Here is a 27,348-nt window from a genome sequence, read left to right as displayed (position 1 = left end):
CTGAATATACAGGTAGATCTCAACTATGCCCTTCAAATATCATAGCATAGATTCCTTATAAATAAAAGGATGAGAAAGGATCAACTGTGCTAACATTAATCAAAAGACAACTAACATGCCTATATTAATATCAAACAAGTAGATTTCAGAACAAAGAATATTACCAGTGATGAAAAAAATTTTCATAAGTAGTTCATCAAAAGGGCATAACAATTCTAAATGTTTATGCACTTAGTAATATAGCTTTAAAATACATGAAGCAAAAACAGAAAACTGCAGTGAGAAATACACAAAACTGAAGTTGAGTGGGAGATTTCAGTATGTCTGTCTTGAAAATTGATAGAACAAGTAGAAAAATCAGTAAGCATATAGAAAATTTGAACAACACTATCATCCAGCTTGACCTAATTGACATTTATAAACATTCCATCCCATAACAGCAGCATGCACATTCTTTTCAGTTGCATCTGGGACTTATACCAATATGGACCATATTCTAGATTATAAAGTGAGTCTCAGGTTTAGAGAATTTGAGATATACAAAGCATGTTCTCTGACCAGAGTGAAACTAAATTAGAAAACAAAAACAGAAAATCTGGAAAATCTCAAACATTTGGAAACTAAATAATACACTTCTAAATAATCCATGGGTCAAACAGGAGAATAAAAGGGAAATTAGAATATATTCTGAGTTGAATGTAAGTAAAAATAGAAGACATCAAAATTTATAGGATGCCAGTTGTTGTGTGTCGGGCCCAGCTTATCAATAGCTAATATTGTGGCTGGACCAGCTCTTGTGTTTATTATGATTACAAGGTGCCTGGTAGCAATAACCACCAGGAGGCTTTGGAAGTTAAAAGTTTATTGCTTACAGAACTGAAAATTACATAACATTTTTAGGGCCACATAGCAAGGTTGTGAGAATAGAGAGAGAGCAAGCTTGGGGCTGGGGTTCTGCTTTTTGGGGGGTTGAGAGTGGGGGCCTAGGGTTTTATGGGCTCACTTTTTTTTTTTTGAAGATTTTATTTTTTTATTTTTTGAGATAGAGAAAGAGCACTACAAGCAGGGAGAGTGAGAGGGAGAACCAAACTCCCCACTGAGCAGGGGAGCCTGAAACAGGGCTCAATCCCAGGACCCTGAGATCATGACCAGAGTCAAAGGCAGACACTTAGCCAACTGAGCCACCCAGGCTCCTCTCATGGGCCAACTCTTCATTGGTAAATATAAAACATAAAAGTGGGAGTTTAAAGCGTGAGAAAAGAAAAATCAATATTGAAATCAGCCAAGATCTCCATAACAAAGGAGCCTCAGTCAGGAGAGGTGGTCTGGCCCTTTATCTAGTCATGTGGCTGGTAAAGTGTTTGAGATAGCCATCTTTGGGCTTTGTTTTGTTTTTTTTTTCTATTGGAGTTCAATTTGCCAACATATAGCATATGACCCAGTGCTCATCCCGTCAAGTGCCCCGCTCAGTGCCCGTCTTTGAAGTGGATACCTGGGCAATCAAAGCGTCGGTCATTAACTTGCATTACAAAAAGTCAGAAGGAAGGAAGGAAGGAAGGAAGGAAGGAAGGAAGGAAGGAAGGAAAGAAAGAAAGAAAGAAAGAAAGAAAGAAAGAAAGAAAGAAAGAAAGAAAAGAAAGAAGAAAGAAAAGAAAGAGAGAGAGAGAAAGAAGAAAGAAAGAGAAGAGAGAAAGAGAAGAAGAAAGAAAGAAAAAGAAAGAAAGAAAGAAAGAAAGAAGGAAGGAAGGAAGGAAGGAAGGAAGGAAGGAAGGAAGGAAGGAAGAAAACCCAACAGCCAGGGCTTACACTATACTGATAAGTACTTTGCAGGGGGGGGGGGTGGAGAACCCACATGTGATAAGAGAAACATTCTCAAATTTTAAAAATTAACCACATGGGAGAAAGGACATGTAGCCAGCCTATGCTAGCTATCTTTTCCCACCTAAGATAGAGGGAAAATATTGTTAATACTTGTGAAGTTCATAGTCCAGAGGCAGAGAGGCTCACTAGAAGACTGAAACCTAATCCTGGGACTGTAGAATGCTTCTCCTCCCCCCACATCTCACCACTGCATTACTAAAGGCTTATTCACAGCAGTTCCTTTTATCTAGTACATCACCTCTGGATATCAGGAAAAATTTATAAAACATACCAAAAGGCAAAAACCACAGTTTGAAGAGACAGAGCAAATGTTAGAACCAGACATGGCAAGGGATGTTGGAATTATCAGACGGGGAATTTAAAACAACTATGATCAATATGCTAAGAGTTCTAATGGAAAAGTAGACAGCATGTAAGAACAGATGGGCAATATGAGCAGAGAAATGGAAATCCTAAGAAAAAAAAACAAATACTAGAGATAACACTGACAGACATGAAGAATGCCTTTGATGGGCTTACTAGTATACTGAACACAGCTGAGGAAAGAATCTCTGAGTGTGAGGATATGTCAACAGGAATCTCCAAAACCAAAATGTAAAGAAAACAAAGACCGAAAGAAACAGAATAGATTATCCAAGGAGTGTGGGGCAACTACAGAAGGTGTAACATACACATAATGGCAATACCAGATGGAGAAGAAAGAAAGGAACAGAAGAAATATTTGAAAAAATAATGACAGAATTTACTCAAATTAATGTCAGATACCAACCTCCAGATCAGAAAGCTTAGAGAACACAGTAGTATAAATGCCAAGAGCTACACCTAGGCATATCATTTTCAAATCATAGAAAGTCAAACATAAAGAAAAAAATCCTGAAAAAATAAAAACCCAAGGGGAAAACACACCATTCCTATAGAGGGGCAAAGATAATACTACATATGACTTCTCTTAGAAACCCTACAGATAAGAAGGAAGTGGAGTAAAATATTTAAAGTGTTGAGAAAAGAAAACATCAACATGGAATTCCATATCCTATAAAATTCTATGCTTCAAAAGTGAAAGAGGAATAAAGACTTCTCAGATAACCAAAAATTGAGGGAATTTGTTGCCAGCAGACATACCTTGCAAAAAGTATTAAGAGATGTTCTTTTGAGAGAAAGAAAACAATATGGGTGAGAAACCTGGATATACATAAAGTAAGGAAGAGCATCAAAGAAAGATTAAGGGAAAATAGAAGCCTATATTTTCTTACTCTCAGTTGATCTATGGTTTGTTCAAAACAATAATAGCAATAATGTATTCAATTATGTATGCTTATGTATGTATCTTATGCATGCACATATGTGTGTATATGCTTGTATACAAGTGAAATGAATGAAGAGAGACAGGACAGCAATGGTAGAAGGAATGGGAAGGAGGAATTAAGATTACTTTGTAATAAGGTACTCACACTACTTGTGCTATAGTGTTATTTGAAAGTGGACTACATAAGTAAATATTGCAAACTCTAGGGCAACCACTAAAAACTTTTTTTCAAAGAAGCATAACTAATATGCTAAAAAAGGAGAAAACATAGAATCATATAAAATACTCAATTAAAATGACAAAAGGCAAAAAAAGAATAGAAGATAAAATAGGAACTAAGAACAAGGGTAACCAGTGGAAAACAGTAACAAATTTATGATACCTATTAAGCTAACTATATCAAGAATTACTTTGAGTGTCAATGATCTAAATGTACCAATCGAAAGACACAGAATGCATCAAAAAGCACATCTTGTCTACATGAAACCCATATTAAACACAAAGACATGTAGATTAAAAGTAAATTGGTGGACAAAAGTATAATGTGTTAACACTAATCAAAAGAATGCATGAGAAGCTACATTAATTTCAGACAGAAAGAGGGGCATGACCTAATGATAAAGAGGTCATTCTCCAAGAAGGCATAATAATCCTTAATGTGTACGTGCCTAATAACAGAGCATTAGACTATGGGAGGTAAAAACTGAGAGAACTGCAAGAAGAAATAGATGAATTCACTATCAGAGTTGGAAGCCTCTGCACCCCTGTATCAGAAATGGACAGACCTAGTAGGCAGAAAATGGGTGAGGATACACTTGAACTCAACCACACCATCATAAACTGGATATGACTGATGGCTATAGCCTACTTCATCCAACAACAGCAGAATACAGATTCTTCTCAAGTTCACATGGAACATTCACCAAGATAGACCATGTTCTGGGCCATAAAACACACCTTAACAAATTTAAAAGGATAGAAATAACAAATCAATGTAATTCATCAGATTAACAAACTGAAAAAGAAAAACCATATGAGGGATCCCTGGGTGGCGCAGCAGTTTGGCGCCTGCCTTTGGCCCAGGGCGCGATCCTGGAGACCCGGGATCGAATCCCACGTCGGGCTCCCGGTGCATGGAGCCTGCTTCTCCCTCTACCTATGTCTCTGCCTCTCTCTCTCTCTGGGTGACTATCATAAATAAATAAAAATTAAAAAAAAAAAGAAAAAAAAAAACCATATGATTGTCACAATAGATGCAGAAAAAAGTATTTGACAAATCCAGCATCCATTACTGATAAAAACAACAACAACAACAACAAAAACTCCTAGCAAAGTAAGAATAGAAAGGAATTCATCCAACCTGATAAGGGGCATCTACAAAAAACCTGAAGCTAGCGTTGCACTTAATGGTAAAATACTGAATGCTTTCCCTCTGAGTTCAGTAACAAGACAATGATGCCTACTTTCGCTGCTTCTGTTCAGCATTAGAGATGCTCGCCAATACAGTAAGGCAAGCAAGAGAAATATAAGACAACCAGATTGAAAAGATAGAAGTAAACTCTTTAATCACAGATAGTAAGATCAACTATATAAAAAATCTCATGGAATCTACAAAAGAGTGATTCATAGGTGAGTTTAGTGAGGTTGCAGAATACAATTTCAATATATAAAAATTAATTGCATTTCAACGTTTTTTATCCTAGCAGTAAACAATTGTAAATTGAGGTTTTAAAAAGTATATCATTTACAGTCACATTGAAAACATTGAAATACTTTGAGATTAATCTGGTAAAAGATGTGAAAGACTTACATGTTGAAAATTACAAAATATTACTGAAAGCAGTTGGAGAAGATCTAAATAAATGTAGAGATGCACCTTGTTAATGGGTCAGAAGACTTGATATTGTCACTTCTCCTTTAAACGATCCATATATTTGATGCAATCCCAATCAAAATCCCAGCAGGCATGTTAAAAAAAAAATCCCAGTAGGCTTTTTTTGTAGACAGAGTGCTTCTAAAATTCATATGTAAAGGACTTAGAATATCCACAACAACTTTGAAAATAAGCAAAGTTGGAGGATTTACACTACCTGACTTCAAGATGTATTACAAAGCTACAGTAATCATTACAGTGTGGCATTGTCATAAAGATGAATAAATCAGTGGAACAGAATGGAGTTCAGAAATAGAACCACATATATATGAACAACTGATTTTCAACGAAAGTGCAAAGGCATTTTGGTGTAGAAAGGATAATTTTTACAAATGGGGCTGGAACAATTGGAAATTCATAAGCAAAAATGAACTTGGATTCATACCTTGCATCAGCATATACAAAAATTAATGCAAAGTGGATGGTAGATTAAATGTAAAACCCAACACAAAAGCTTCTAGAAATAAACATAAAACTGTAAAACTTCTAGAAGAAAACATAAAAGAAAACCTTAGAAATCTTAGGTAAGGCAAAGATTTCCAAGACAACACTGAAAGTGCAATCTATAAGAAAAGTGATAAATTGGGCTTCATCAAATTTAAAATTTTGTGATTCAAAATACGCTGTTAAGAAAGTAAAAACATAAGCCACAGATTGGGAGAAACTATTGGAAATGACCATCTGATGTAGGACCTGTATCCAGAATATACAAAGAACTCTCAAAATTCAATATTAAGAAAACAACCCAGTTTTTAGAACAGAAGATTTGAACAGACAGTTAACCCAAAAGAGATACAGATGGCAAATTAGCACCTAAAAAGATGCTTCATAGTCATTAAGGAAATAACATGTTAAAACTATAAGGAGATACCACTAACCACCTGTAAGAATGGCTAAAATGCAAAAGGCTGATCATACCAGGTATCATTGAGGATATGGGGAACTGGCACTCTCATACACTGCTGGTGGAACATAAATGGGACAACCAATTCGGAAAATACTTTGCTTCTTAAGAGGTTAAAATACACCTATCATATGAGCCAGCCACTCTGTTCCTAGATGTGTACCCAAATGAAAAAGCATGTGTTCACACAGACAAGCAGCTTTATTTGTAACAGCCCCAAACTAGACTGGAAGCAACTCAAATGTGCATGAACAGGTAAATGGATGAACCAACTGTGGTATATCCATCTAATGGAGTACAGCTCAGCAGGAATAATGGATATTTCATCAATACGTTCAACAGCCGTGGATGACCAAATAACGAGGTCTAGTGAAAGAACAGACAGGAAAGAGTATACACTGTCTAAGTCCATTTATATAAAGTTCTGGGAAATGCAACTCAATGCGTAGTGATAGAAGCCCATCAGTGGTTACCTGGGAATGGGGACGCAGAAGCAAGGATTACAAAGAAGCGTGAGGACACCTCTCAAGGGCGATGAATATCCCTCTTTTCATTGTGGTGATTGTTTCTTGGAGCTTATAAAATTATCTCTTTCAAATATGTGCACTTACTGTATGTCAACTATACCTCAATAAAGCAATTTTTAAAGATGCTAATAGCAGAATCCAGTGACAAGACCACTCTCACCAACTGTGTGCCCTGCGCCACCTGCTGAACCTCTAGTTTCCTAATCTGGGAAGTAAGAGTAATATTGCTTTCCTTGTAGAGTTTTTGTGACAATTAAAAATGACATATTAGGTATTTTTTAAATAAAATAGATGCTTGATTAGTAATAGAAATGATATAATAATGTCTTCAAGAATAAGAAAAGGGGCACCTGGGTGGCTCAGTCAGTTAAGCGTCTGCCTTTGGCTCAGGTCATGATCCCAGGGTTTGAGTCCTGCATTGGGCTCCCTGCTCAGTGAGGAACCTGCTTCTCCCCCTCCATCTGCCCCTTTCCCAGCTCATGTGCTCTCTCGCTCTGCTCTTTCTCTCAAGTAAATGAATAAAATCTTTAAAAAAAAAAAAAAAGAAAAAAGAAAAGTGATCACTTGAATAAAATGTTCTGCTCACATATATTCCAAAGAGATTTCCATGGAGGGTTTGAAGGCCATCGGCCCTGGTTTTTCAGTTTGTAGGTCATGGTTCCATATACAATGGCTTGGATTTAACGGGAAGTTTCGGCCCACCCATTTCTCCTACTCTCCCACCTCCTCTTTGGTCCTCCTCATTTGGCCAGAGCTGTTAGCTCCACAAGCACAGCCCCATGCTGCCAGCCACCCAGCACCTGATGGTCTCTTTCTCTTCCTTCTCATCTTGGGACTTGAAAGCACAGAGATTTGTACAGATGGGTCAAGGAAGACAGCTCTCCGGGGTAGATTATGAGAGAGTGTAGGTCAATCACACAGCATGGTTCCTGGCACCCGGAGCACACATGTAAATCAGCAATTGTAGTTTTACTACACGTGACTGAGGTCATCTGTTCTGGCTCCTGTGTCCTCCTCACACATCTGGAGAGCTCTCTGCATGAGTCGCCAGGGCCAATGGATTCCCAGTCCTGTTCTAGGAAAGTGAGAGGAAGAGGGAGACAGCATCTCTGCCTTTGAAGAGTGGACAGTCCCACGAACCAGCTTAGTGAGGGAGCACAGGATGGGTTCAAAGATGGGGGAAGCAAGGTGAGCTGAAGTCACTGGGAAAACATCAGGAGAACAGAGGATAAAGACAACCCGTCTTTGTGTACATTTGTGTGTTTGCAGTCCTCTGCCCTTTAGCACAGTAACTGGCACATAAGCGGACCTCGGTTAGTACCTTCTGGTTGAACAAGTGGGTGAATGAGGATAGCTGCAGATGTCTCAAGTAGAGAAGACGTGGGAGAGCTGGAGCCAAGTTCCAGCCTTCGCATGAGGAGGGTCCATTTGGCTATGAGAAGGGCCAAGCCCAGGGAAGGACTGCATGCAGGACGGTGAGGGGTAAATGGCAGGATGCAGAGTCTAGACGCTAGATTAGGGGCCCCTTTGGGCACAGGAAGGTCCCTAGAGACTGTAGAGGCAGCCTCGTCTGTGCCCCACAGGGTCCTGGTTTGGTTCTACTGGGTCTTTAGACTCCGGTTCCTCAGATAAGCTGAGCTGAATGAAGAAGCTTGTCTTCCAGTCCCTTCTGCCACCCACACACTGGCACCAGCTCTGAAGGGGAGTCAGAGGCCTTGGCTTCTCCATGGACCCCACGCCTGCCTGGAGAAGAGCAGAGGAGCCTCCTGACAGAACAGTGCCCATTCGGCTTGCACTCATTCCTCCTGCACTTACATGTGTTGCTTACTCAGGCTCCAAGTCCCTCCTGAACAGGAGGAAGCCAATGCCAGAACCAACAGAAGACTAGCAGAAACTCCTAGCTGAGCCAGCCACAAGGAACAGATGTCTGAGCGGCCTATGGTGACCACCAGGCCACACATTTAGGGCCCGAGCTAGCCGGCTGCAGTGCGCGGGTCCCTGCCCACCTGGAGCTGGCGTGAGCAGTGCAGGGCCAGCAGGCAAGGAGCTGCAGGGCAGGTGTGCCAGGTGCCTCTGCTGCCCTCTGACCTGACTCCCTATGCTGAACCCTTAGTACTCCCACTTGTACCACCTTAGATCGTTCAGGGTTTTCCAGAACCAGTCTGCAACTTGAGGAAAAGTTGCTTCATCTGGAACCAAGTGGTTTCCCATTTGGCCACCCTGCTGAGAGTGGGTGTTCAGTGGACCCCATTAGGCCCCTCCAGCTTGGTGACTGCCCCCAGATCAGGAGGTGCTGTTCCCTCCCTTTAAGACACATCCCTGACTGATACCCCAAGGACTGTGCTAAGGGGATATTTTGAGCAAAGAAAGAGCAACATTTCTTTCTGCCTAGACATCAAGAAGTGGGCTTTCATCGGTTGGAGACAAATTGGAGCCCAAATCCTTTGGGTCAAAGCTTCTTGATCTGGCGCTCGGAACTGGATAAGAAAGAATTCCAGTCTCTTGTCTTTGCCATTCAGCAAAGGAGCCCTTTTCTCCCCCACCACCTCCTGGCTGTCCCCTGCCCATCCCAGAGCCTTGTCTCTCCTGCCTGGGTGCCCTGGGCAGCAGCCACAGGCCTGAGCATTGGCCACTGAGCTTGGAAAGCCTCCTCCCGGAATGTGCATGCCTCTCTGTGGCTGTGCCTGTGTGTGCGTGTGCATATGCATGAATTTGCACATGAGTATGTGTGACAAAAATCGCTTCTGGAGCATGTTGCCCTCTGTCTGCCCATCCAGGTTACTCCTCGCTGCAGGACGAGCTGCTGTCCCCTGCCTCCCTGCACTACGCGCTTCCCTCTCCGCTGCGTGCAGACCAGTACTGGAACGAGGTGTCGGTCATAGATGCCATCCCCTTGGCGGCCACGGAGCATGATGCCATGCTGGAGATGTCTGACATGCAGGTGTGGTCTGCGGGCCTCACGCCCTCCCTGGTCACTGCTGAGGACTCCTCTCTGGAGTGCAGCAAGGCCGAGGACTCTGATGCCACCGGCCACGAGTGGAAGCCAGAGGGGGTGCTCTCCGAGGAACCCCAGGGCCCCACACTGGGCTCGCTGGACCTTGTGGAGGACGATACAGTGGATTCAGATGCCACAAATGGCCTTATTGATTTGCTTGACCAGGAAGAAGGTCAGAGGTCAGAAGAGAAGCTGCCAGGTCCTAAGAGGCAGGAGGACTCCACAGGTGCAGGGCAGGACTCAGAGAATGAAGTGTCTCTTGTTTCAGGCCAGCAGAGGGTGCAAGCCCACATCACAGAATCCCCCAGCGTGAGTCGGGTGATGGAGCCAAGCCAGGAGAGGTAAGGGCTGGGCTGCTGTGGCAGGATGCTTGTCGTCTTCCTGGGCTTTGGGTGAGATCGTGCCCAACAGGGAGCACAGAGGGAATTTAGGTACTGCTGTCCTCCTGCCCCCCTTCCACCGCCTCCTAACTGCCCGGGAGTAAGCAGTTCTATGTGGTGCTGGCTTGCTCAGGCCTCTGTCCTGTATGGGTGGAGCTGTGATCTGTGAGGGCCAGATGCCCCAGAGGCCCCCGGAGATCCTGTGGCACGCAGGAGAGAGGCTGGGTGGGGGGTTGGCATAGGGGAGGGCATGAGGAGGGCTTGGTATGGCCGCCTCTCCAAAGTGCAGCTGAGGATAGGTGCTCGGGGCCCCTGTCGCTATTGGGTGCTTATCATTGAAGACCATATTTAGAAACGTAGAAGCACCGGGACCGGGGATGTTATTCGGCCAGTCACACAGCCTGCGTGTGACAGAGCTGATAATGGTGCCCTTCTGCTTTACCCCTTTGAAGGTGTGAGCCTGGTGGGCTTAGTAGGGGCACAACAGAGCTTTCACCTGGGGAGGGACTGGTGATTCTCCCGGGTGGCGCCTGGGCCTGCAGCAGGGCAGCAGTGGGCAGGCAGTTCAGGCAGGAGGGCCTGGGGCAGACACGGAGGGTCTCAGGCCACAGGCCCGACTCACATCCATGGCAGTGGGCCCGCCCTGCCCCCGGGGCTGGCAGAGTGTGGAGGGCCACCTGGCCTGGCTGGACAGGCGCAGGAACTGAGTCACAGTGGCCCTTCCCCCGAGTCACTTCCTAAACCCTCCCTAAAGCACGGAGATAGCCCGTGTGCCCCTGAAGACTGTGCACACCACCATAGCCAGGTGGCTCAGGTTTGGCCAGGATGTGGAAAACCTGTCCTCATTTCTTTCCTCTTCCCACCCACCTGGCTCCTCGGGTCTGCTCAGAAGCCCAGGCTTCCCGGGCCCTTCCCTGGGGTCCACTCAGGGTGGCCCGAATACTGCAGGCAGAGGGAAAAGAAAGCCGTTTACAAAGATGAGACGACAAGGATTTATTTCCTCTCATTTTCCTTTCCCACTCGAATCCTTTGATGAGCAGGGAGAATTGGATGATGGGGCCGTGAGGATTCAGAGTGAAGCAGTGGCATCCCCCGGCGTAGGCCACCACCCCCTCCAGCACCCCACGGCACAGGCCATTGAGCTGCACTGACTGGGCGCGTGCTGCGCACACTGCGTGCAAGCTGCCCACTGCACCACTGTGGGGAACCAGAGGGCCTGGTGCTAGGTCTCGGGATGAACAGTTCGGTTCTCTGACCTTGGCCAGCCCTCCCATGGGGACAGGTGAATTTCGTTCACTCACCCAACAGTAGGTATTGAGTGTGCCCAGCGCCTGTAAAATGTGCCTAGGTGCTGGGAATGTGGCATTGAACACCACAGACAAAGTCTCCACCTGCCAGAAGTTTATGTTCTGGTGGGGAAACGACAGTAAATGAGATAAAACCAATGAAATGGAAAGCATTAATAAAAGGGAAAATAAATAAATAAATAAATAAATAAATAAATAAATAAATAAATAAATAAATAAATAAATAAAAGGGAAAAGTTAGAGGCACCTGGGTGGCTCAGTAGGTTAAGCACCTGACTCAGTTTTGGCTCAGGTCATGATCTCAGGGTCGTGAGGTCAAGCCCCACATCAGGCTCTGTGCTGGGCATAGAGCCTGCTTGGGATTCTCTCTCTCCCTTTCTCTCTGCACTGCCCCCCCAAAAGGGAAAAGTTAGATGATAGTGCTAAAAAGGAAAATAAAGGAGGGTAGTGGGTAGGTCGTATGTATGTTTGTGGAGAGCAGATGGCCTAAATGAGGGCTAGTGTAGCTGCAGAAGCCTGAAACCATGACATTGGAGTAAAGACCAGAAGGAATTAAGGGGTGAGCCTTGAGAATACAGGAGGGCAGCTCTCTAACAGGAGGCCTGGCCAGTGCAAAGGCTTGCAGTGGGCATAGTCGAGGAACAGTGAGAAGATCACTGATCCCAGCACGGCGATTGAGGAGGGTTATGGGGCTAGACATGGCAGGCCTTGAAGTCCTAGAAAGACGAAAGACTTTGACATTTACTAGATGAGGCATGGAGCCACCAGAGGGTTTTGAGCAGAGGAATGAGGTGATGTGACACCTACCTTGAGAGCAGCCTGATGTGTCCAGGCCTCGAGGCGGGGAGATTAGCCAGGAGATGAGCGTTGCTGGTGGTATGGACCAAGATGGGAGCTGTGCTGGTGGCAACAAGTGATTGTGTTCAGGATATATATTTGAAGGTTGAACCGAAAGGGTTGCTGGCAAGTAAGATGTGGAGTGGGAGAGAAAGAAAGAAGTCAGAGTTTACTGGATCCTCGATCTGACCCTTGGAGGCATGGAGATAATGTTTGCTGCGGTGTGGAGGAATGGGTTGGGGAGAAAGTCACAGGATTGGACTTGACCGTGCTATCCTGAGACGCCCATTAGACCCCCAAAGAAGAGATGTGCAGAGGCAGTCGGGGGGTATACACATCTGTAAGTGAAGGAGGAGATGCTGTGTGTGCACGCCTGGGTGTGATGAGCACACAGATGGGCTGTGAAGCCACAGATTGAACGAGCTCACTTAGGAAGTGGATGTAGGTAGAGAATGAGATCTGGGAACTGAGCCCTGGGGTGCTCCCGTGTTCAGAAGCCAGGGAAATTAGGAGAAATCAACAAACAACAACAAGAAGTGGTAGCCGGGGGTGGAGGGGAGAGGGGGTAGCAGAAACCAGTAAAATGTGATGTTTTGGAAGCCATAGAAGAGTGTGCTTCCAGGGGGGTGGCCACTTATTGGATGAGCACTTATTGAATCAGGACTGTGGAGTGCAGGTGGCCTGAAGGGCTGGAGGGGAGGCAGGTGAGGTGATAGGTGTGGAGACCTGGTGACGCCCAGCAGTGTGAGCCAAGTGCTTCAGGAGCCCGGGGTAGAGAGCCATCCACTTAAAGTGACAGGACCAGTAGTACCGGTACCCATGGCCCCCTCCACCTGGACGACATGGATGGACCACTGTGCCTCTCTGGACAGGACAAGGAGCCGTATGCAGCACATGCTGGCTGTGTGTGATTTGCTCATGCAGCCTTATTCCTCGGGTGTATAGTACAGGATGGGGGGCCAGGGCTCTGAGCGGGAGGGTGTCTGAGCAGCCAGAGACTGAAGGATAACCAGGTGTCCTTTCTCTCTCCCTGGACCCCAGGCTGCAGGACTGCAATGAGGAAGGCTCCATTGTCTCATACCTGCAAGATGCTGCACAAGGTTTCTGGCAAGAAGAGGTCACCCAAGGTCCACCCTCATTCCAGAGTACGGTCACCACCATCCAAGAGCTGGAGCCCAGTGGGTCTCAGGAGCATAAGAAGGTCCTGGTGTCTGCAAGTGAGCACTTTTGGGAAGAGCAGCCAGAGGCTGAAAGCACCCCGGCTGACAGGGAACGGAGACGACAAAGCCACCTCGAGTGGGTGCAGGAGGCTCAGAGCACTTTCTCCCAGATGGCAGAGGTGAGAGTCTGCACAGAGGCACCTGCTGATGCCCACACCGGTGCTCGAGGGGCCTGAGGCCAAGGGCAGCCTCTCTTTCAGGCAAGCCCCAGGCAAAGCATGATTCACTTCTTTAGGAATTGTGGCAGTGACTTCAGTTTCTCTAGAAGTAAGGATACAGAGTCACTGTCTCTGCTGAGACAAGAGAAGAGCTAACATTCTCGGAGCACCTGAGGATCCCAGGCAGGGCCTGTGTGGTTGTCATGCTTATGCTGCATTGGCTCTCAGCTCTTATTCCCATGTGGCAGCTGAGGGTTGAGCAGCTTGCCCAAGGTCACAGGGTCAGAGATGGGCTTTGGAGTTCCGTCTGGCTGATTCCAAAGCCATGGGTTTTGTTTCTTTTTCCACCGTGTTTTAGGAAGGGTGTAGAGCAGAGAGGCTTGGGCATTAGGCTAACTCTGGTCCTACCATGGTCTTCGTGGCCACAGACCATCCCCTCTCTTCTCAGCACCTTGGTTTGCTCATTGGTAAATGAGGAGTGAATGGATTATGGCAAGGGTTCGCTGGCTTGGGAATTCTGTAATCCTCTGGGTAGGGCTCGGCACATGGACCTGGAGAGGTGCCCCACCTCATTCTGACTTAGGTCTCTGCCTCCCTCAGACCCCCCTCCCCACTTTGGGTCTGCCCTGCTGTATTGATTTTATCTATTTGCTTTTACTTCACTACCCAGTCCTATTCCCATGGACACCCATTTTAATGTGTTTGGGGAATTTTTTTTATTATGAAAAATTGCAAATAAATGCAAAAACGGATGGAATAGCATATTCATTTCCGTGCACACACCACCCAGGCTCTGCAGTTACCCAGTTGTGGCCAATCCTGTTTCATCTATACCTACCCCCTCTTCTCTCCCCCACCGTATTTTTTGGAAACAAATCCCAGGCATCTTACTAAGGTGTGCCTTTTTAATGTATGCGTTCTTTAAGAAATTTGCATCGCTGTCCCATGCCTGTGTATTTTTAGTGCATGCATAAACAATGCGTTCTGCATTTCTTTCTTCTGATTCAGTCCTTACCACTTCCTCACCCAGGAGCTCTTCCTCCCCTGCCTCCTGCTGCTTCCTCTTCTCTCTCCGCCCTGCTGGAAGCCAAGGCCTAGTGGGCACCTGGTGGGGGGGAGGTGGGGGGCATGGCTAGGCTAGGTTAGCTTCACCGCAGTCCTGGGTTACAGGCTACAAAGAACTGTGAGGAATCTTTTTTTTTTGAACTGTGAGGAATCTAATAAGGTTTTATTTAGACTACTTCCCGCCAAGTACGTGCCTCCAACAGAACAGGTGGCCAGGTCCATCTTGGTCCCCAGACCACTCTGTGCACTCTTGGCCAGCACACTATTCTTTGGCACTTGTCCTGCTCCTAATAGCAGGCACTTGGCTGAGAGCACAGGTGCTATGAACTGGGTCTGTGCTCCTGATTCCTGGGGATAGACAAGGATTCCAGGGGCCTTCTTATCCACGGCCCCTCTTCAGTCAGCCTCTGGTGAAGGGAGAACTGGGGAGAAAAGAGGAGCACTCCTGGAACTCACAGGACAAGCTTTCTGGGTCACAGGGTCCAACTGCCTTGTTTATAAGGAAGGAGGCCACAGGGTCCCAGAGAGGCTGAGGGATTCTCCAGGGTCACACAGCAAACCAGTGTGAGGGCCAGGAGTGTCTGGATCTCTTGCTTCCCAGTCAGAGCGAGTGAGCGTGCAGGGCCACCAGACTAATGCCTTCCAGGTCAGGGTTAAGATGGCATACATGAGCCAGGGTCCTGATCATCTGAGAGGACCTGGGGGGCGATCATGAGGCCCACTTAAAGCAGGGGTTTGCAGAGCACTTCCGGTGAATCTCTGAAAACACTGATGGAGAGAGAGAGAGATGCCCTATAATTTGGAGCTAGGGAGGCAAGCCCGAAACATCTGTAAGACATTCTTCTCTGAGGCCACAGATGGAAATACCTGAAGTTGGACACTTCTTGGCTGGGCCCAAATCGAATCCTTGCCAGTGCCCAGCTCCTTTGCATGTGCGATGGGCTTGTATTTCTCTGGGTGCTTCCCTGCCAAAATGCGGCAGAATTGCGGAGTTACAGGAGTTGGAGTCCGACCCTTTGGATTACTCACTCTGACTCTGCGCCTCCACTTCCTTTGAGTCAAGTGGGAAAATCATAGAACCTGCACTTGGCAGGGTTGTCGGGAAGCCTCACCTAGTGGGTATGTGCGCACACACGCCGCACCTGCAGAACAGTACACACCGCCAGAAGGCTCCTCCCGTGACCCCCACCACCCGAGGGCTCGCTCCAGTGACACATTACTCATGGTGGTGGGAACGCCCACGCCCTGCGCTCCTCTCCAGAGGCGGCACAGAGGCAGTCCAGGGCGTCCCTGGTTCCAGAAGGAAGTGCCCAGATTCCCCAAATCCCCCAACGAGTGAGTTGCAGGGTCACTGGGCTGTGCCCCATATCTCTGTTCCCCCTGCCATGCGGCCTGTTACTCAGAAGAGGCACAGCCTGATCCGGAAAGTGAGATTCCTGGGGCCCCAAGCTGCCACCACTGCGTTTGTGAATCAGCTCTGCAAAGGCGAGCCTCGGGCCTGTCGGCCTGCTCCTGGGCGCTGACACCCAGCCTGGGAAGAGCCTTTGAGGACAGGCCTTAAATAGACACAGCAATTGCACACTTACGTTTAGGGCCGCTGTCCCCTGGAAGGGGGTTGGAGCCCTGCCTAGGGCCCTCGGGCAGAGGGGAACTGGACGGGCTTCCAGGTGGCGTCACCACCTGTGCTGGACCCCGCTGAGCTAACGTGGCTAGGCCTGAGCAAATCACTCATCCCCGGGCTATTTTTGAAATAAACCCTGAAGTCTGTCTCCAGGGTATTAGCTGGTCCCATCCCAGCGGGTGCGGGTGAACTCCGTTCTAGTCACGGCAGTAACAGCCCAGAGAAACACGCAAGTGGCCACAGTCTCTGGATGCCTTATTTCCTGGAGTCCCAGAGAGAGAATCTTTCCCTGGGCAGAACTGCTTCTAGTCCGCATAGGAGGGCACAGGCCTGGGGCGGGGGCGAGAGGCTGGGATGGGGCGTGTCACCCACAGAGTGATTTTGACGAGTGCTCTTGGTGTCCGGGACACACGCACCTGCCCGCTCCCTTCTAGCCCAGTTGGACAGCCCCAGCAGCTGGTCTGAGGAGCTAAAATTATCGAAGCCTGATGTCACCCAGGCGGGAGGGCAGAGCCTGGGGCGTCTCGGCAGGAGGGCACTGAGTGGGCCATACCAGTGAGGGGCCGCCCAGTGTCCTGTGGAGAGAGAATGAAAGGGGTTCTTGGGGCACTCGGGAGCCTGAGAGGAGAATGAGAGAGCTGGGGCCTCACAGCGGCTCCTCCAGGCCCCAGAGGAGGTGAGGATGTGGACTTTCATCACCCAGCTTCTGGTCACCCTGGTGCTCCTGGGCTTCTTTCTGGTCAGCTGTCAGAACGTGATGCACATTGTCAAGGGCTCCCTGTGCTTTGTGCTGAAGCACATCCATCAGGAGCTGGACAAGGAGCTGGGGGAGAGCGAGGGCGTGAGTGACGATGAGGAGACCATCTCCACCAGGGTGGTCCGGCGTCGGGTTTTCCTGAAGGTAACAGCCAGGCAGGAGGCAGGAGGCAGGGCTGAGGGCACGGCGGTGTACAGGGTCAGTGGCTGGGGGAAGCAGAGGACCCCGAATCTGAGTCCAGGGCTAGCCACTGCCCTGGAGCCCGAGCAGGTGTGCGGCACTTGCTCCCACGGCCGTGCTGGGGTGGCGTGGGAAACTCGGCTCAGGGACCTGGGAGGCCTGTTCTGGTCCTTCTCATGTCCCCAGCAGCTTTGGGAAGCCCGCAAGGCACACTCGGGGCATCGGTATCTGTGGAAGGGCCTTCCACACTGTAAAGGGCTGTTGAAAGATAAATCAGGTGCTTTGCTTCCTCTCTCAGAGCCTCTCTTTGTAAAACTTGCGTAACTGCCTCTGCTCCCTGGTGCTGTTGAGGGATCAGGCACGCAGGGCTCTTGCAAGCTTGGGGCTCAGGCCCCACCACCCCCAGGGGTGCCTCTCACCCTCAGAGCCCTCTGGCTGCTGCGACTAGCTGTGTTGGAGTTTCTTGCCGTGCCGGGGATTTGTCCGACAGCAGTGGTTGGCTGTGCTCTTTCATTTCCTCAGCCTCCACCTTATGCCCAGACCACCCACTTACTAATCTTGAGTTTTCTCCTTTGCTGCAATTCTAGGGGAATGAGTTTCAGAATATTCCAGGGGAGCAGGTGACAGAGGAAGAATTCACAGATGAGCAGGGCAACATCGTCACCAAGAAGGTAGGTGCACAGAGTCCCCCTGAGCTGGGGAGGGGCAGCAGGGCCAGAAGCCAACGGGTGCTGGGCTCACCTTCTTGCTCCTCATGGATGCCCTCATAGAGAGTCAGCAGAGCTCAGAAGGGATGGTTCAGGTGTGGGGAGTTCTGGGCATCTGGGGTCCAGCATGACAGTCCTCGTAGCCACTCTACCTGACTGCACCTGAATTCAGCTCCTGCTGTTCTGTTCCAGAAGAACCAGGCTCCATGGAACAACCGAAATCTAGTCCAGTGGTGGCTAGCCCCAGAAACAGCTGTTGAAACAGCTGGCTGGTAGTCCCTGAGCTACCACGGGCCTCTGCATACAAAAAGGCTGTGGAAATGCATTAAGTTGCAGCAGATTTTATTTTAATTCACTAGACCTGACTTTGCCTGCCAAGGATTGGGAACCGTGCTAGGTCTGGGCAGAGGGAGAAGAAGGAGCCTAGGGAGACCACGTATGTGCTCCCACTGTGGTGCTGCTCCCACTAAATGGAAGCAAGATGCCCATCTTTCCTCTTGCAAAGTGTGCTGCACATAGGCAGGAGTGGTGTCTGTGTCTTAACCTCCCAGTCCGAGTATGTGGCAGGCGCAGAGTAGACAGTGTTAGAATATTTGGGTGAGTGAATAAGGGAACCTGATTGTCTGGAATCCCTATAGCTGAAAAGGAGCTCCTCTGCCCTCAGGAGACCTTCCAACAGTATGCAGAGGCAAAAACCTTGATCCTTGGTGAAATGTGCTAAGACCCGTCTATAAATTCTAGGCCCCAGGAGGCTGCCCAGAGCTAGTTTTCCACATCATGGGGTGGGGGCGGGAGAGCAGTCCCTGTTCTTGGCCACTGGAGGAAGGGAGCCCTAGACAAAGGCTGCCTCCCCCTATCTCATTGTCACGGACCTGGTCTTCAACTGCTGTCTCAATGGCTTCATGGGCCTTTCGTCCCTTCTTCCTCTTTTCCAGATCATTCGCAAAGTTGTTCGGCAGATAGACTCGTCCGGTGCCGATGACACCCAGGAGCACGAAGAGGTGATTGCTGAGGGGCCCCTGGAGGACCCCAGTGAGGTGGACGCTGATACTGATTCCTTTATGAAACTCGCCCAGGTACTGCGGTGGCTGCAGCCTCTGGGATGCTCTGTGTGTCAGGGCGCCTGGCCCCAGCCGGCTGCTCACCTGTGCGCCTGCCCTGGGCATCTACACTGTGCTCCCTCCCTCTGGCCTCCCCATTGTAGGGTTTTCACGGCCGGGCCCACGTACAGTGCCGTTCCTTTCGCGCCTATTTCTTGTCTCTCTCTCTCTGTGTCATCTGTCCTGCGTTCTGTCTCTGCTGCTGTCTCTAGGTGGAGCTGAGAGGGAGTAGCCTGCAGCCGGATCTCATAGAGAGCAGGAAGGGGGCTCAAATAGTGAAGCGGGCCAGCCTGAAAAGGGGGAAGCAGTGATCTCTAGCCCTCCCCTCAAATGGCCTCTCTGGAGGTAACTGTCTTTCTGCATCCTCTCTGCATGGCCTGGTCCTCGTGGAGTGGCTGGTGCTGGGAATGGCTGCGCACGTCCTCAGGTCTCCCCTCCTCCAGTGGGCTCTACCACCCCCAGCATGATGCAGGAGGCCCTGTGGTGCTGTGGCCTCTCGAGCGAGGCACAGATTCTGGTTTCCCAACCTACTAACTATATCTCTGAGTGTTGATTTACTCCTCTTCAAGGAAACAGTCAACAATTTCTGCTGCTTGACTTCTCCAGGAGTGCAAAAATACAAATTTGAGAAAATGCTTTGATGAGTGAAAGCAGTCAATAAATCTCAGTGGTGATACTGTCCTGAAAGCCAAGCAATGGGGTTGGAGGAGGGGGGAGGGGCCTGGTAGAGCACTGTAGAGTCCGTCTAGGCTGAGCCATTTCAACGCAACTCTCCAGAGAGCTCCAACAGTGACTTGGAACAGCATTGTCTCTTGAACCTAGAACCCTTCGAGAAGCCTGATGACCCCAAGGCACCAATTCTCCTTGGTGTTTCTGGAGACACATGGCCCTGTTGCTTTCTAGGAAAGGGTGGAGTGAACAGGCCCACGGGGTGGATGGCATTCTCCCAGCAAGTTAGGAGGGTTGTCAGGGCCTGGTGCCGGCCGTGGGGGCTGCATGGCCGAGAAGCAGGGATGTGCAGTGATTGAGATGAGGAGGGCCATGAAGATGCAGCAGCTGAGGCTCTCCAGCAGGCCCCCCCGCAGTGCTGGGGGCTGCAGCGGCCAGCTCTGACCTCCATCCTCCCTGAGGGATCCTGTACTGAGCTGCCCCGAGGCCATTCACTGCGCTCAGCTCGGGGCAGCTCAGTACAGGATGCGTCGGGGTGGGAGTCAGCAGGAAGCAAGGAAGCCTGGCGGCCCCAGCACAGCACTCACTAGGTTCTTGCCCATCCTACCCCCCTCTGCCCCGCCCCCGCCCCAGGGCCTGGCTCCCGGCCAGGAGGAAAGTGGCTCTGGCTTTCTGCATTCAGCAAAAAGCAGGGCCCCTGCCTCCCAAGCCACCAGAAGTGCTGGCTCTGGGCTTCCCAACATACCTCCGCACTTGGGCAAAAAAAGGACTGCGGATCCAGTTATAGGATAAAATTAGACCTGACTCTTCAGCAGCTTAAGGAGGTCACCGTGTTAACCCCAGCACTGCCAGGGGTCCCATCGGGCTGCTGGTTTAGGAGATCAGCCGGGATGCATCCTGGACAGAATCCAAAGGTGCCAGTAATTTGGAGAAGCAGAGAGTGGAAGGAAAACTGCACTCTTCTGCCTCATTTTTCTTATGGCAGCAGCAGCAGCAGCAATTTCTACCTCTGTTGGCTCCGGTTCCTTCTACTAATGTTCCTGAACAGGAAGGAGTCAGCCAGGAGCCAGGCCGGGAGGCAGGGAGGGAGGAGCCCAGTTTTGTTTTGTTTTTTAAATTTTCTATAGATGATCCGCAAGGTGGCTGAAACCCCCAAAGGAGACACAGTTCTAGAGCCTGAGCACAGGCGTGGGGAACACTGATGGCTGGGCTTCGGCATGGTGCTAGGGCCCCTGCCAGGAAGAGGCAGGGCACCGTGCAATGGGGACAGTGATGAGGGAGCCAGTGTGGAAGCAGGCTCCAGCCCACGTCCTACAGGGCCTGGTGGGCAGCCTGCAGTGCTCCACCCTCCCAACCAGACACCCACCCAGCGTACACAGTGAAGGCCTGATGGCTCTCATGTCCTCAGGACTTCCTACCACCCTCCTGCAAGCCCATACAGTCAACCGTCAGTATTCACGTCAGTATTCACGGTCCCGCGCTTGCCAATTTGCCTACCGGCTAGAATGTTCTTTAACCCCGAAATCCACACTCACGGTGCTTTCATGCTCATTCACAGGCATACACGCCATGGTGAGAAATTTGAGGCGCCCCTGAGCCGGCTCCCAGCTGAGGGCAAACAAGATGGCAGTCTGCCCCCTGGCTTGAGCTTGCAGGCCATCAGCAAATGCCCTTTTTATAGTCTGTTTGGTGCTTTTTTTTTTTTTTTTTTTTTGCATTTTTGTGCTTTTTGCTGGTTTTGCTGTTTAAAATGGCTTCTCGTGCCATGGTGCTGTCTGGTGTTCCTCAGGGCAAGAAGGCTGTGGGGTGCCCCATGGGGACAAATATGTGTGTTAGATAAGATTTACCAGCATGAGTTAGGGGGGTCAAGGACTCAACAATGAATTTAATAAGGTGTCTTTATAGGGAAACACACATAAACATTCATTCATTGTCTGACAAACATGTAGTAAACAGAGGCTCACAAGACCCTAACTGGGCCTTTTCCTTGAGAACAATGGTTCAGTGTTGGCTAATTCAGCTTCCCTGACAATGTTATCGAACGTGACCCCTGCGCATGGTGAGAATTTACTGTGTTTCAGAGAGACCCAAAGCTGGGGCTTGGGAGTCTAGAGCCGAGGCCTGGCTCCTCCTATTTCCAAGGTTGTGTGGTCTTGCACTAGTCATTGCACTGCCCTGAGCTTCTGTCCCCTCGAGGGAGAGCACAGATAGTCCCTTCCACTTCAGTAGAGAGGTTTAGAAATAGTCATGGTAATGGACAAACGATGGTGAGGAGGCAGGACAGCTGTGTTCAGTGCAGAGGAGACCATAGTGTGACCCGCGGCTGGTCACCGGCCTCACTGCGCCTCCGGTTCCTTAACCACGAAATCGCAGGGAGGCCGCTTCTCCCTTGAGGGCTGGTTATGATGACGGAGGAGGTACATTTGAGAAAGGCTGGAGAACTTAAGTTCTCACCCACTGTTTCTCAAAGTGTCACCCACCCACCTCCTGTGTCACCAGCCCCCCAGGGTCAGGTTCAAATGCAGATTCCTGCTCCTTGCCCCTGACCGACTGAATCAAAATTCTGGAACTCAGGATTCCACAGCAAGCTCCTCAAGTGATTTTTATGTGTTTTGAAGAGTTAGTTCTCCGGACCAATTTTGATTTTCCTTCCAATCCTCCTAGAGCTGATGTTGTAGACTTGATATTTAAAAAGTGGCCCAAAAGGAACGATGGTCAGAAGTTTGTTCAGAGAAGACAAGATGCCCCCGTCCCAGGGGAGGAATGACTAGACCCCCTCACCCATCTGATTGCCCCCAGTCACCCCCACCTTGGGAAGGACTCTGTATCCAAGGCCTGGCAAATCGGGGAATGGTGCTTCCTGGTGGTGTTGAAGGAGCCACACAATTGCTGTTTAGTCAAGGCCTGACCACTAGAGACAGTAGCAGCTGCTGGGTTTTGCTTGGTGCCCCAAGGATGTGGTCGGAGACTTCAGGCATGAGCTATGCCAGCGCGCCGGTGGGGAGCGGCATCGGCGGGCTCCCTGCGATCCCGGGCAGGTGCTGGGTCTTGGCATTCCTCTGTGTGTCCGTGGGCCGGCTTCTGGGACGTTCAGGAAGCTGTGGCCCCACAAGGCTGCTGCTTTTTTCTTGTTTTCCTTTTTAAGAGACTCTTTGTGAGCTCCGACGATGGGATGTTTTAGTGAGTTTCAAAGTTAAGCAATTGGGAAGGGGCAGCGAGGCAAGGGGTGATGTTTTATGTTGCTGTTTTAAGTTACAGGCCACCCTCCTTCCCAGACCATCGCAGGGGCACGACTCTGGACCGAGGACCAGGGGAGAGGGCCACAAGCACAGGGTAGGGCAGGAATAGGAGGGACCACACAGAGAGATGGGATGGGACCAGGCCCTGAGCGGCACGGCCACTAGAGTGGGCAGGGGCTGGTCTCCCCGCTCGTTACAGTGTGAGCCCTTTCTCCCCGGACACCCAGGACAAGAGCTGCAGGGCGGTGGAAGGGTCCAGGTCACAGCCAGGAGACTTGCCTTCCAGTCCTACCCCTGCCACTGCTGGGGCCTCCCCCTAGACGTGTAACCAAAGTGGTTACCGTACAATAATTGCTAAGCCTTGATCTCTCTCCTCTGCGCTGTGTCTGGGCAGAAAAGTGGAAGATGGTGGGCTGTTTTCCCCGGGCTCAAGATTTGGGGAGGTTCTTGTTTGAGGCGTGCTTAGTGCTGGGATGGGCATTGTGGGGATGGACCACTGGGAAGGGTAAGGCCAGGCCCTTGCCCTCAGGGTGTTTCTGCTCCAGCTGGGGAGACAGTGCAGGTGTGAGCCCTGAGAGAGGCCAGTCAGGGTTCACGCCCAGACACCAGCCCAAGCTCTTTGTAGCTCTTTGAAACATCACTGCGATCTAATGAGGTACATCCTATTATTGCCCTCATTTTACGGCAGCAGAAACTGAGTCACAGGGAGTGTAAGTAACATGGCCAGGGAAATTGGCAGAGACAGAGTATGAACTCAGGCAACCTAGCTGGCTTCAGGGTTCCTGCTCTTACCCACCGCGCTCTACGATGGCTCTGAATAAAAGGGAGTAGAGGGAGTGGGAGCTTCCCGAGCCACAAGGAGAGAAATGACAAGCAGCCAGAGTTATCAGGGAGGCTTCCTGGAGGAGAGGTCTTGAGGTGGTGAGCAGAGCTTCAGCAGAGACTAGACGGCCTCTGTGAGGGGAGGGCCATGAACAAGGCGGGCAGCTGGTGGGCACTGTGGGTTGGGAAGGCTTGGAGGAGACCAGCTTGGCCGACAGAGAAGCCCAGGCAGTGCTGGAAGAGTCCTGCCCTCCAGGGTGATGGCTCTTCGCGCCACAGCAGCAGAAGGCCTGATGTTTCATTTTGTGGCAGCCTCTGACAAGGAACCTAGCATGACCCTCCCATCCCTGGAGACCCACTCAGAGTTGAGTTCACCTCGACCCCTCCAGCCCCCTCTCTGTCACCCTTACGGCGAGGACAGCTCCCTGTCTGGGGACAGCTCTGCGGCAGAATACATCTCTGCCTTTCTGGGTCACTTCCTACCCCACCCTGGAGACTGTCGGCTCCTCTTTATTTAAATGTGCTCACTTTGCCCATCCATCCCAAAGTCCTGCAGACAGAATCCCAGAGTGGCTGGTCTCAGAAACATGGAGTTCTCACCCCAGGGTGGACGAGGAGGCACCATCAGGTGGCAGGTGTGGTGTCCCCCTGTGAACCCCAGGCTACAGAATGTGGACTCTTCACTCTGCAGGCAAAGCTCATGTTCTCCAGCCTGATATACATGATATCCTGGGGAGAATGAACTTGTTTTTTTCAGAGATCTCTTAAAAAAAAAAAAAAAAGCCACAGCAGAGGCTGTCCATCCACGGGGGATGGGGAGAGGAGCCAGAGGCAGTTGACAGTAAGACTTGTAGACCAGAGCCAAGGAGGGCCATGAGCTCCTGAGGCTGCCTGTGATCATGTCTGCTCCATCTCCGGGTCCCCAAGGCTGGCACTTACAGACATCAATGTATGTTGGCCGAACTGAAAAAGTGGAGGGCACCACTACCTTCTTTAGCACAAGCCCTGGGTTCGAGGATCTACTCATGGGGATCTCTCCCCAGGTGACTGCAGGCATGGGAGGGTTTTCTGGGGAGCTCATCCACCTGGCAGGGGACCAGTGCAGGGTTGGGCCACCCCCCACCCCCAAGAGGCAGCCTCTGGGCTGGGGAGTGGGAGGAGAATGGCTAGAAGTTCAGGAAGGTCAGGGGCTCTAAGCTCAATGCCTTTCGCCTCGTTGCCTTGCTTGGGGAAGCTGCTTTTCCTGAATCAGACCCTGCCTGAGCGGCCAGCACAAAACTCAGCCTTTGGGTTTTAGGCTGCGAGCCACACCTTCTGATTCTAAGTAATTCCTTGTCTTTGTGCCCCTCAGGATCACACCTCGACACCCAAACCCTGAACTCCACACACTCTGCCATGCACACCGGAGGAGAGCTGGAGCGGAGGGCTGCGGAAGTGGCACACCTGTCCTCTAGGCCAATGGCATGATCTCTGTAAGGGACTTCCTGTAGTCTCCTATTCGCATGAACGACTGACTGTAGACGCATGACCTACAGTCCTCAATCCTGCCTCTAGCGACGATGGATCTCTATTGGGAATCAGGACAAACGCCTCAAGAAGGGGGGTGGGGAGAGAGAGAGGGATAGAAAACAAGCGCAAGAGAGTGCGTGAACGCAAAAGTCAACAAGGGCTCTTTTGTGCTTGGGGAATGATCTATTTTTAAAAATCATTTTAATTTTGACTTGTTACAGGGTACTTTTTTTTCCAACCTCATCTGTAGGAAATCCATGTGGGCTTCCTGGAGAGAAAAAAAAAAAAAGAAAACTAGGCACAAAATCAGTTTGGCACCTTAGTCCTATGTCCTCATCTGCCAGCCTTCCCGGCAGCGGACACACACCTCCATTCCATTTGTGACCTCCCTGCCCACTCCCCAGGGGGCTGCTCCTCCCAGAACCTTCTACATGACATTCAGGACACACGCACAGGCACACATACACACAGGCACCTCTCCCCTCTCCTCAGTGTACACACAGATTTTACTGTGACATCCCAAGCTGTATAGAATCTCCTGTGGATAAACTGGAATTTTTTTATGTTGTCTCTCTCTCTCTCTCTCTCTCTGCCAGTTTCAGTATTAATCATCTTCCAATGGAAAATCATTACCTTTAGAGTGCATTCGGGGTTCCTTGTGTTAGGGACATAAGAATCTGAGGCGAGGACCCCCCAGGCTCAGCTGTAGGGCTCAGAGGGCGCCAGTGCCCCATCTGAAGGGGTATTCTGGCTCAGCTGGGGGGGCCGGGTGGCTGTCCCAGGATTGCACCAGCATGTTCAATAGACAAGAGGTTTCCTATATCTTCAAGCACTTATATCATAGTCTGTGTTCAAAGTGTAAACTGTACAGTAATCAGCCTTGTGTATATGAAAAACAATAAATACTATGCAAACCAATAGAAACACTTTAGCAGTATGTACAAAGCACTAACAGCTCAGCTCCTGAGGACTTCTCCGGGCTGCGGGAGAAGGAGCTACAGCCTGTCTTTCAGTGAAAGAGGAAGGAAGGGAGTAGGGCTAGTGAATGGACCTGCCCGTTCTTAGAAGTCAGGCCCCCCAGGTCTCCCAGAGCCGACTCGGTGCTCTAAGTCCAGGCAGCGCACAGGCTGGGGGCCGAGGCGGCGCAGCCTCAGTGTCCCGCTCTGACCAAGCCCCCGCCCGGCCCGAAGAGGGGGCGACCCCGGCCCGGGAGAGGAGGGAGCGCCGCTGGGCCAGGCCCCCGGAGCAGGAGCAGGAGCAGGACGGAGACAGACGGCTGGCTGTTCCTCGCCTCGGTGCCACCAGGGAAGAGCCTTAACGTCCCACTGGAGCCTCCGGCGAGGGAGGCCCGAATCAGCACAATGCGCCGCGCCCGGCCCGGCCGCCCGGGGGCGCCCTCCAGGGCCAGGAGGGACCTGGCCGGCTCTGCTCGCTCCCGGGGGCCCGCGTGCGGACGCCCGCCCCGTCCCGCTCCTCGGGCTGTCCGCACACACGTCGATCCTTCCAGTAGCACAGACGCCCCCCCACCCCCCAGCCCCGCGGCCCTGGTGCCCGTCACCGGCGCACAGGTCGGCGGCGGAGGCCTCGGGACCCCGCGCCGGGGCTGCGCGCTGAGTCCGGGACGGGCGGCCCGCGGAGGGGCTTCCGAGCTGCGCCCCCCAGGGCTCGGCCGGGGACCCGGACGGGACGGGACGGGGACGGGGGAGGGGAGCGCGGCGGCCGCCCCCGCCCCGCACGGCCCCGCTTGGCTCGCTCCGCTGCGCCCGGCATGGCTGCTTGGCCCTCCGGCCCCAGGCCCCCCGCGGCTTGGCTGCGCGCTCCGCTGCTAGTAGGAGCTCTTAGGGGAGGACTTTGGGGTCTCCACACGATGCCTAGAGAATGCTGCAGTCTGCACCTTAGATGCTTTTTAGAAGTTTTGGGATAACCTTGATTTTTTTAATTGTTATGAAAATGACTCTTTTCTTGACTCTCTCCCAAATGCTCTGTTATCGGGAGAGAACCCCCCACCCCTGCCCACTGCCCCACTCTGATGTATAGACCATTCTCCCTACACCAGCTGAACAAATGTCAAAATTAATAAAGAAATTGACTCATGGCAGGGGACTCCATCTCTCCTTCCTGGCTGGGCCTGGGGGCATCTGAGGGGCTGGGGCAGGAGTGAAGCGGGTGCTGGGCCCTGATGGAGTCTGGGGGTGAGATCAGTCAAGTGCCTACTTCCAGGAAACCTACAC

The 27,348-nt window shown here is 50.5% G+C and overlaps 1 protein-coding gene across 17 annotated transcripts in view; it reads left to right on the top strand.

Moving 5' to 3' along the window:
• Nucleotides 1–26,041, top strand: part of ANK1 (ankyrin 1) — a 215,546-nt gene extending 189,505 nt beyond the window's left edge. For 5 of the 17 annotated variants that reach the window (XM_072776610.1, XM_072776608.1, XM_072776611.1 and 2 more), the window contains 6 exons: nucleotides 9,329–9,887; nucleotides 13,112–13,409; nucleotides 17,659–17,742; nucleotides 18,714–18,854; nucleotides 19,091–19,223; nucleotides 24,960–26,041. In XM_072776610.1, coding sequence (XP_072632711.1) covers nucleotides 9,329–9,887; nucleotides 13,112–13,409; nucleotides 17,659–17,742; nucleotides 18,714–18,854; nucleotides 19,091–19,189 — 1,181 coding nt within the window. In that variant the 3' untranslated portion in view covers nucleotides 19,190–19,223; nucleotides 24,960–26,041. Of the gene's footprint in view, nucleotides 1–9,328; nucleotides 9,888–13,111; nucleotides 13,410–16,313; nucleotides 17,036–17,658; nucleotides 17,743–18,713; nucleotides 18,855–19,090; nucleotides 19,224–24,959 lie in introns of those variants that run through there. The other 12 variants (XM_072776621.1, XM_072776620.1, XM_072776616.1 and 9 more) reach the window with 8 other exon arrangements.
• Nucleotides 26,042–27,348: the final 1,307 nt, after the last annotated feature.

Source organism: Canis lupus, chromosome 15 (genome assembly GCF_048164855.1).
Source record: "Canis lupus baileyi chromosome 15, mCanLup2.hap1, whole genome shotgun sequence".
NCBI lineage: Eukaryota > Metazoa > Chordata > Mammalia > Carnivora > Canidae > Canis > Canis lupus.
The sequence above is the reverse complement of the archived record's forward strand: the minus strand, read 5'-3'. Positions and strand labels throughout refer to the sequence as shown.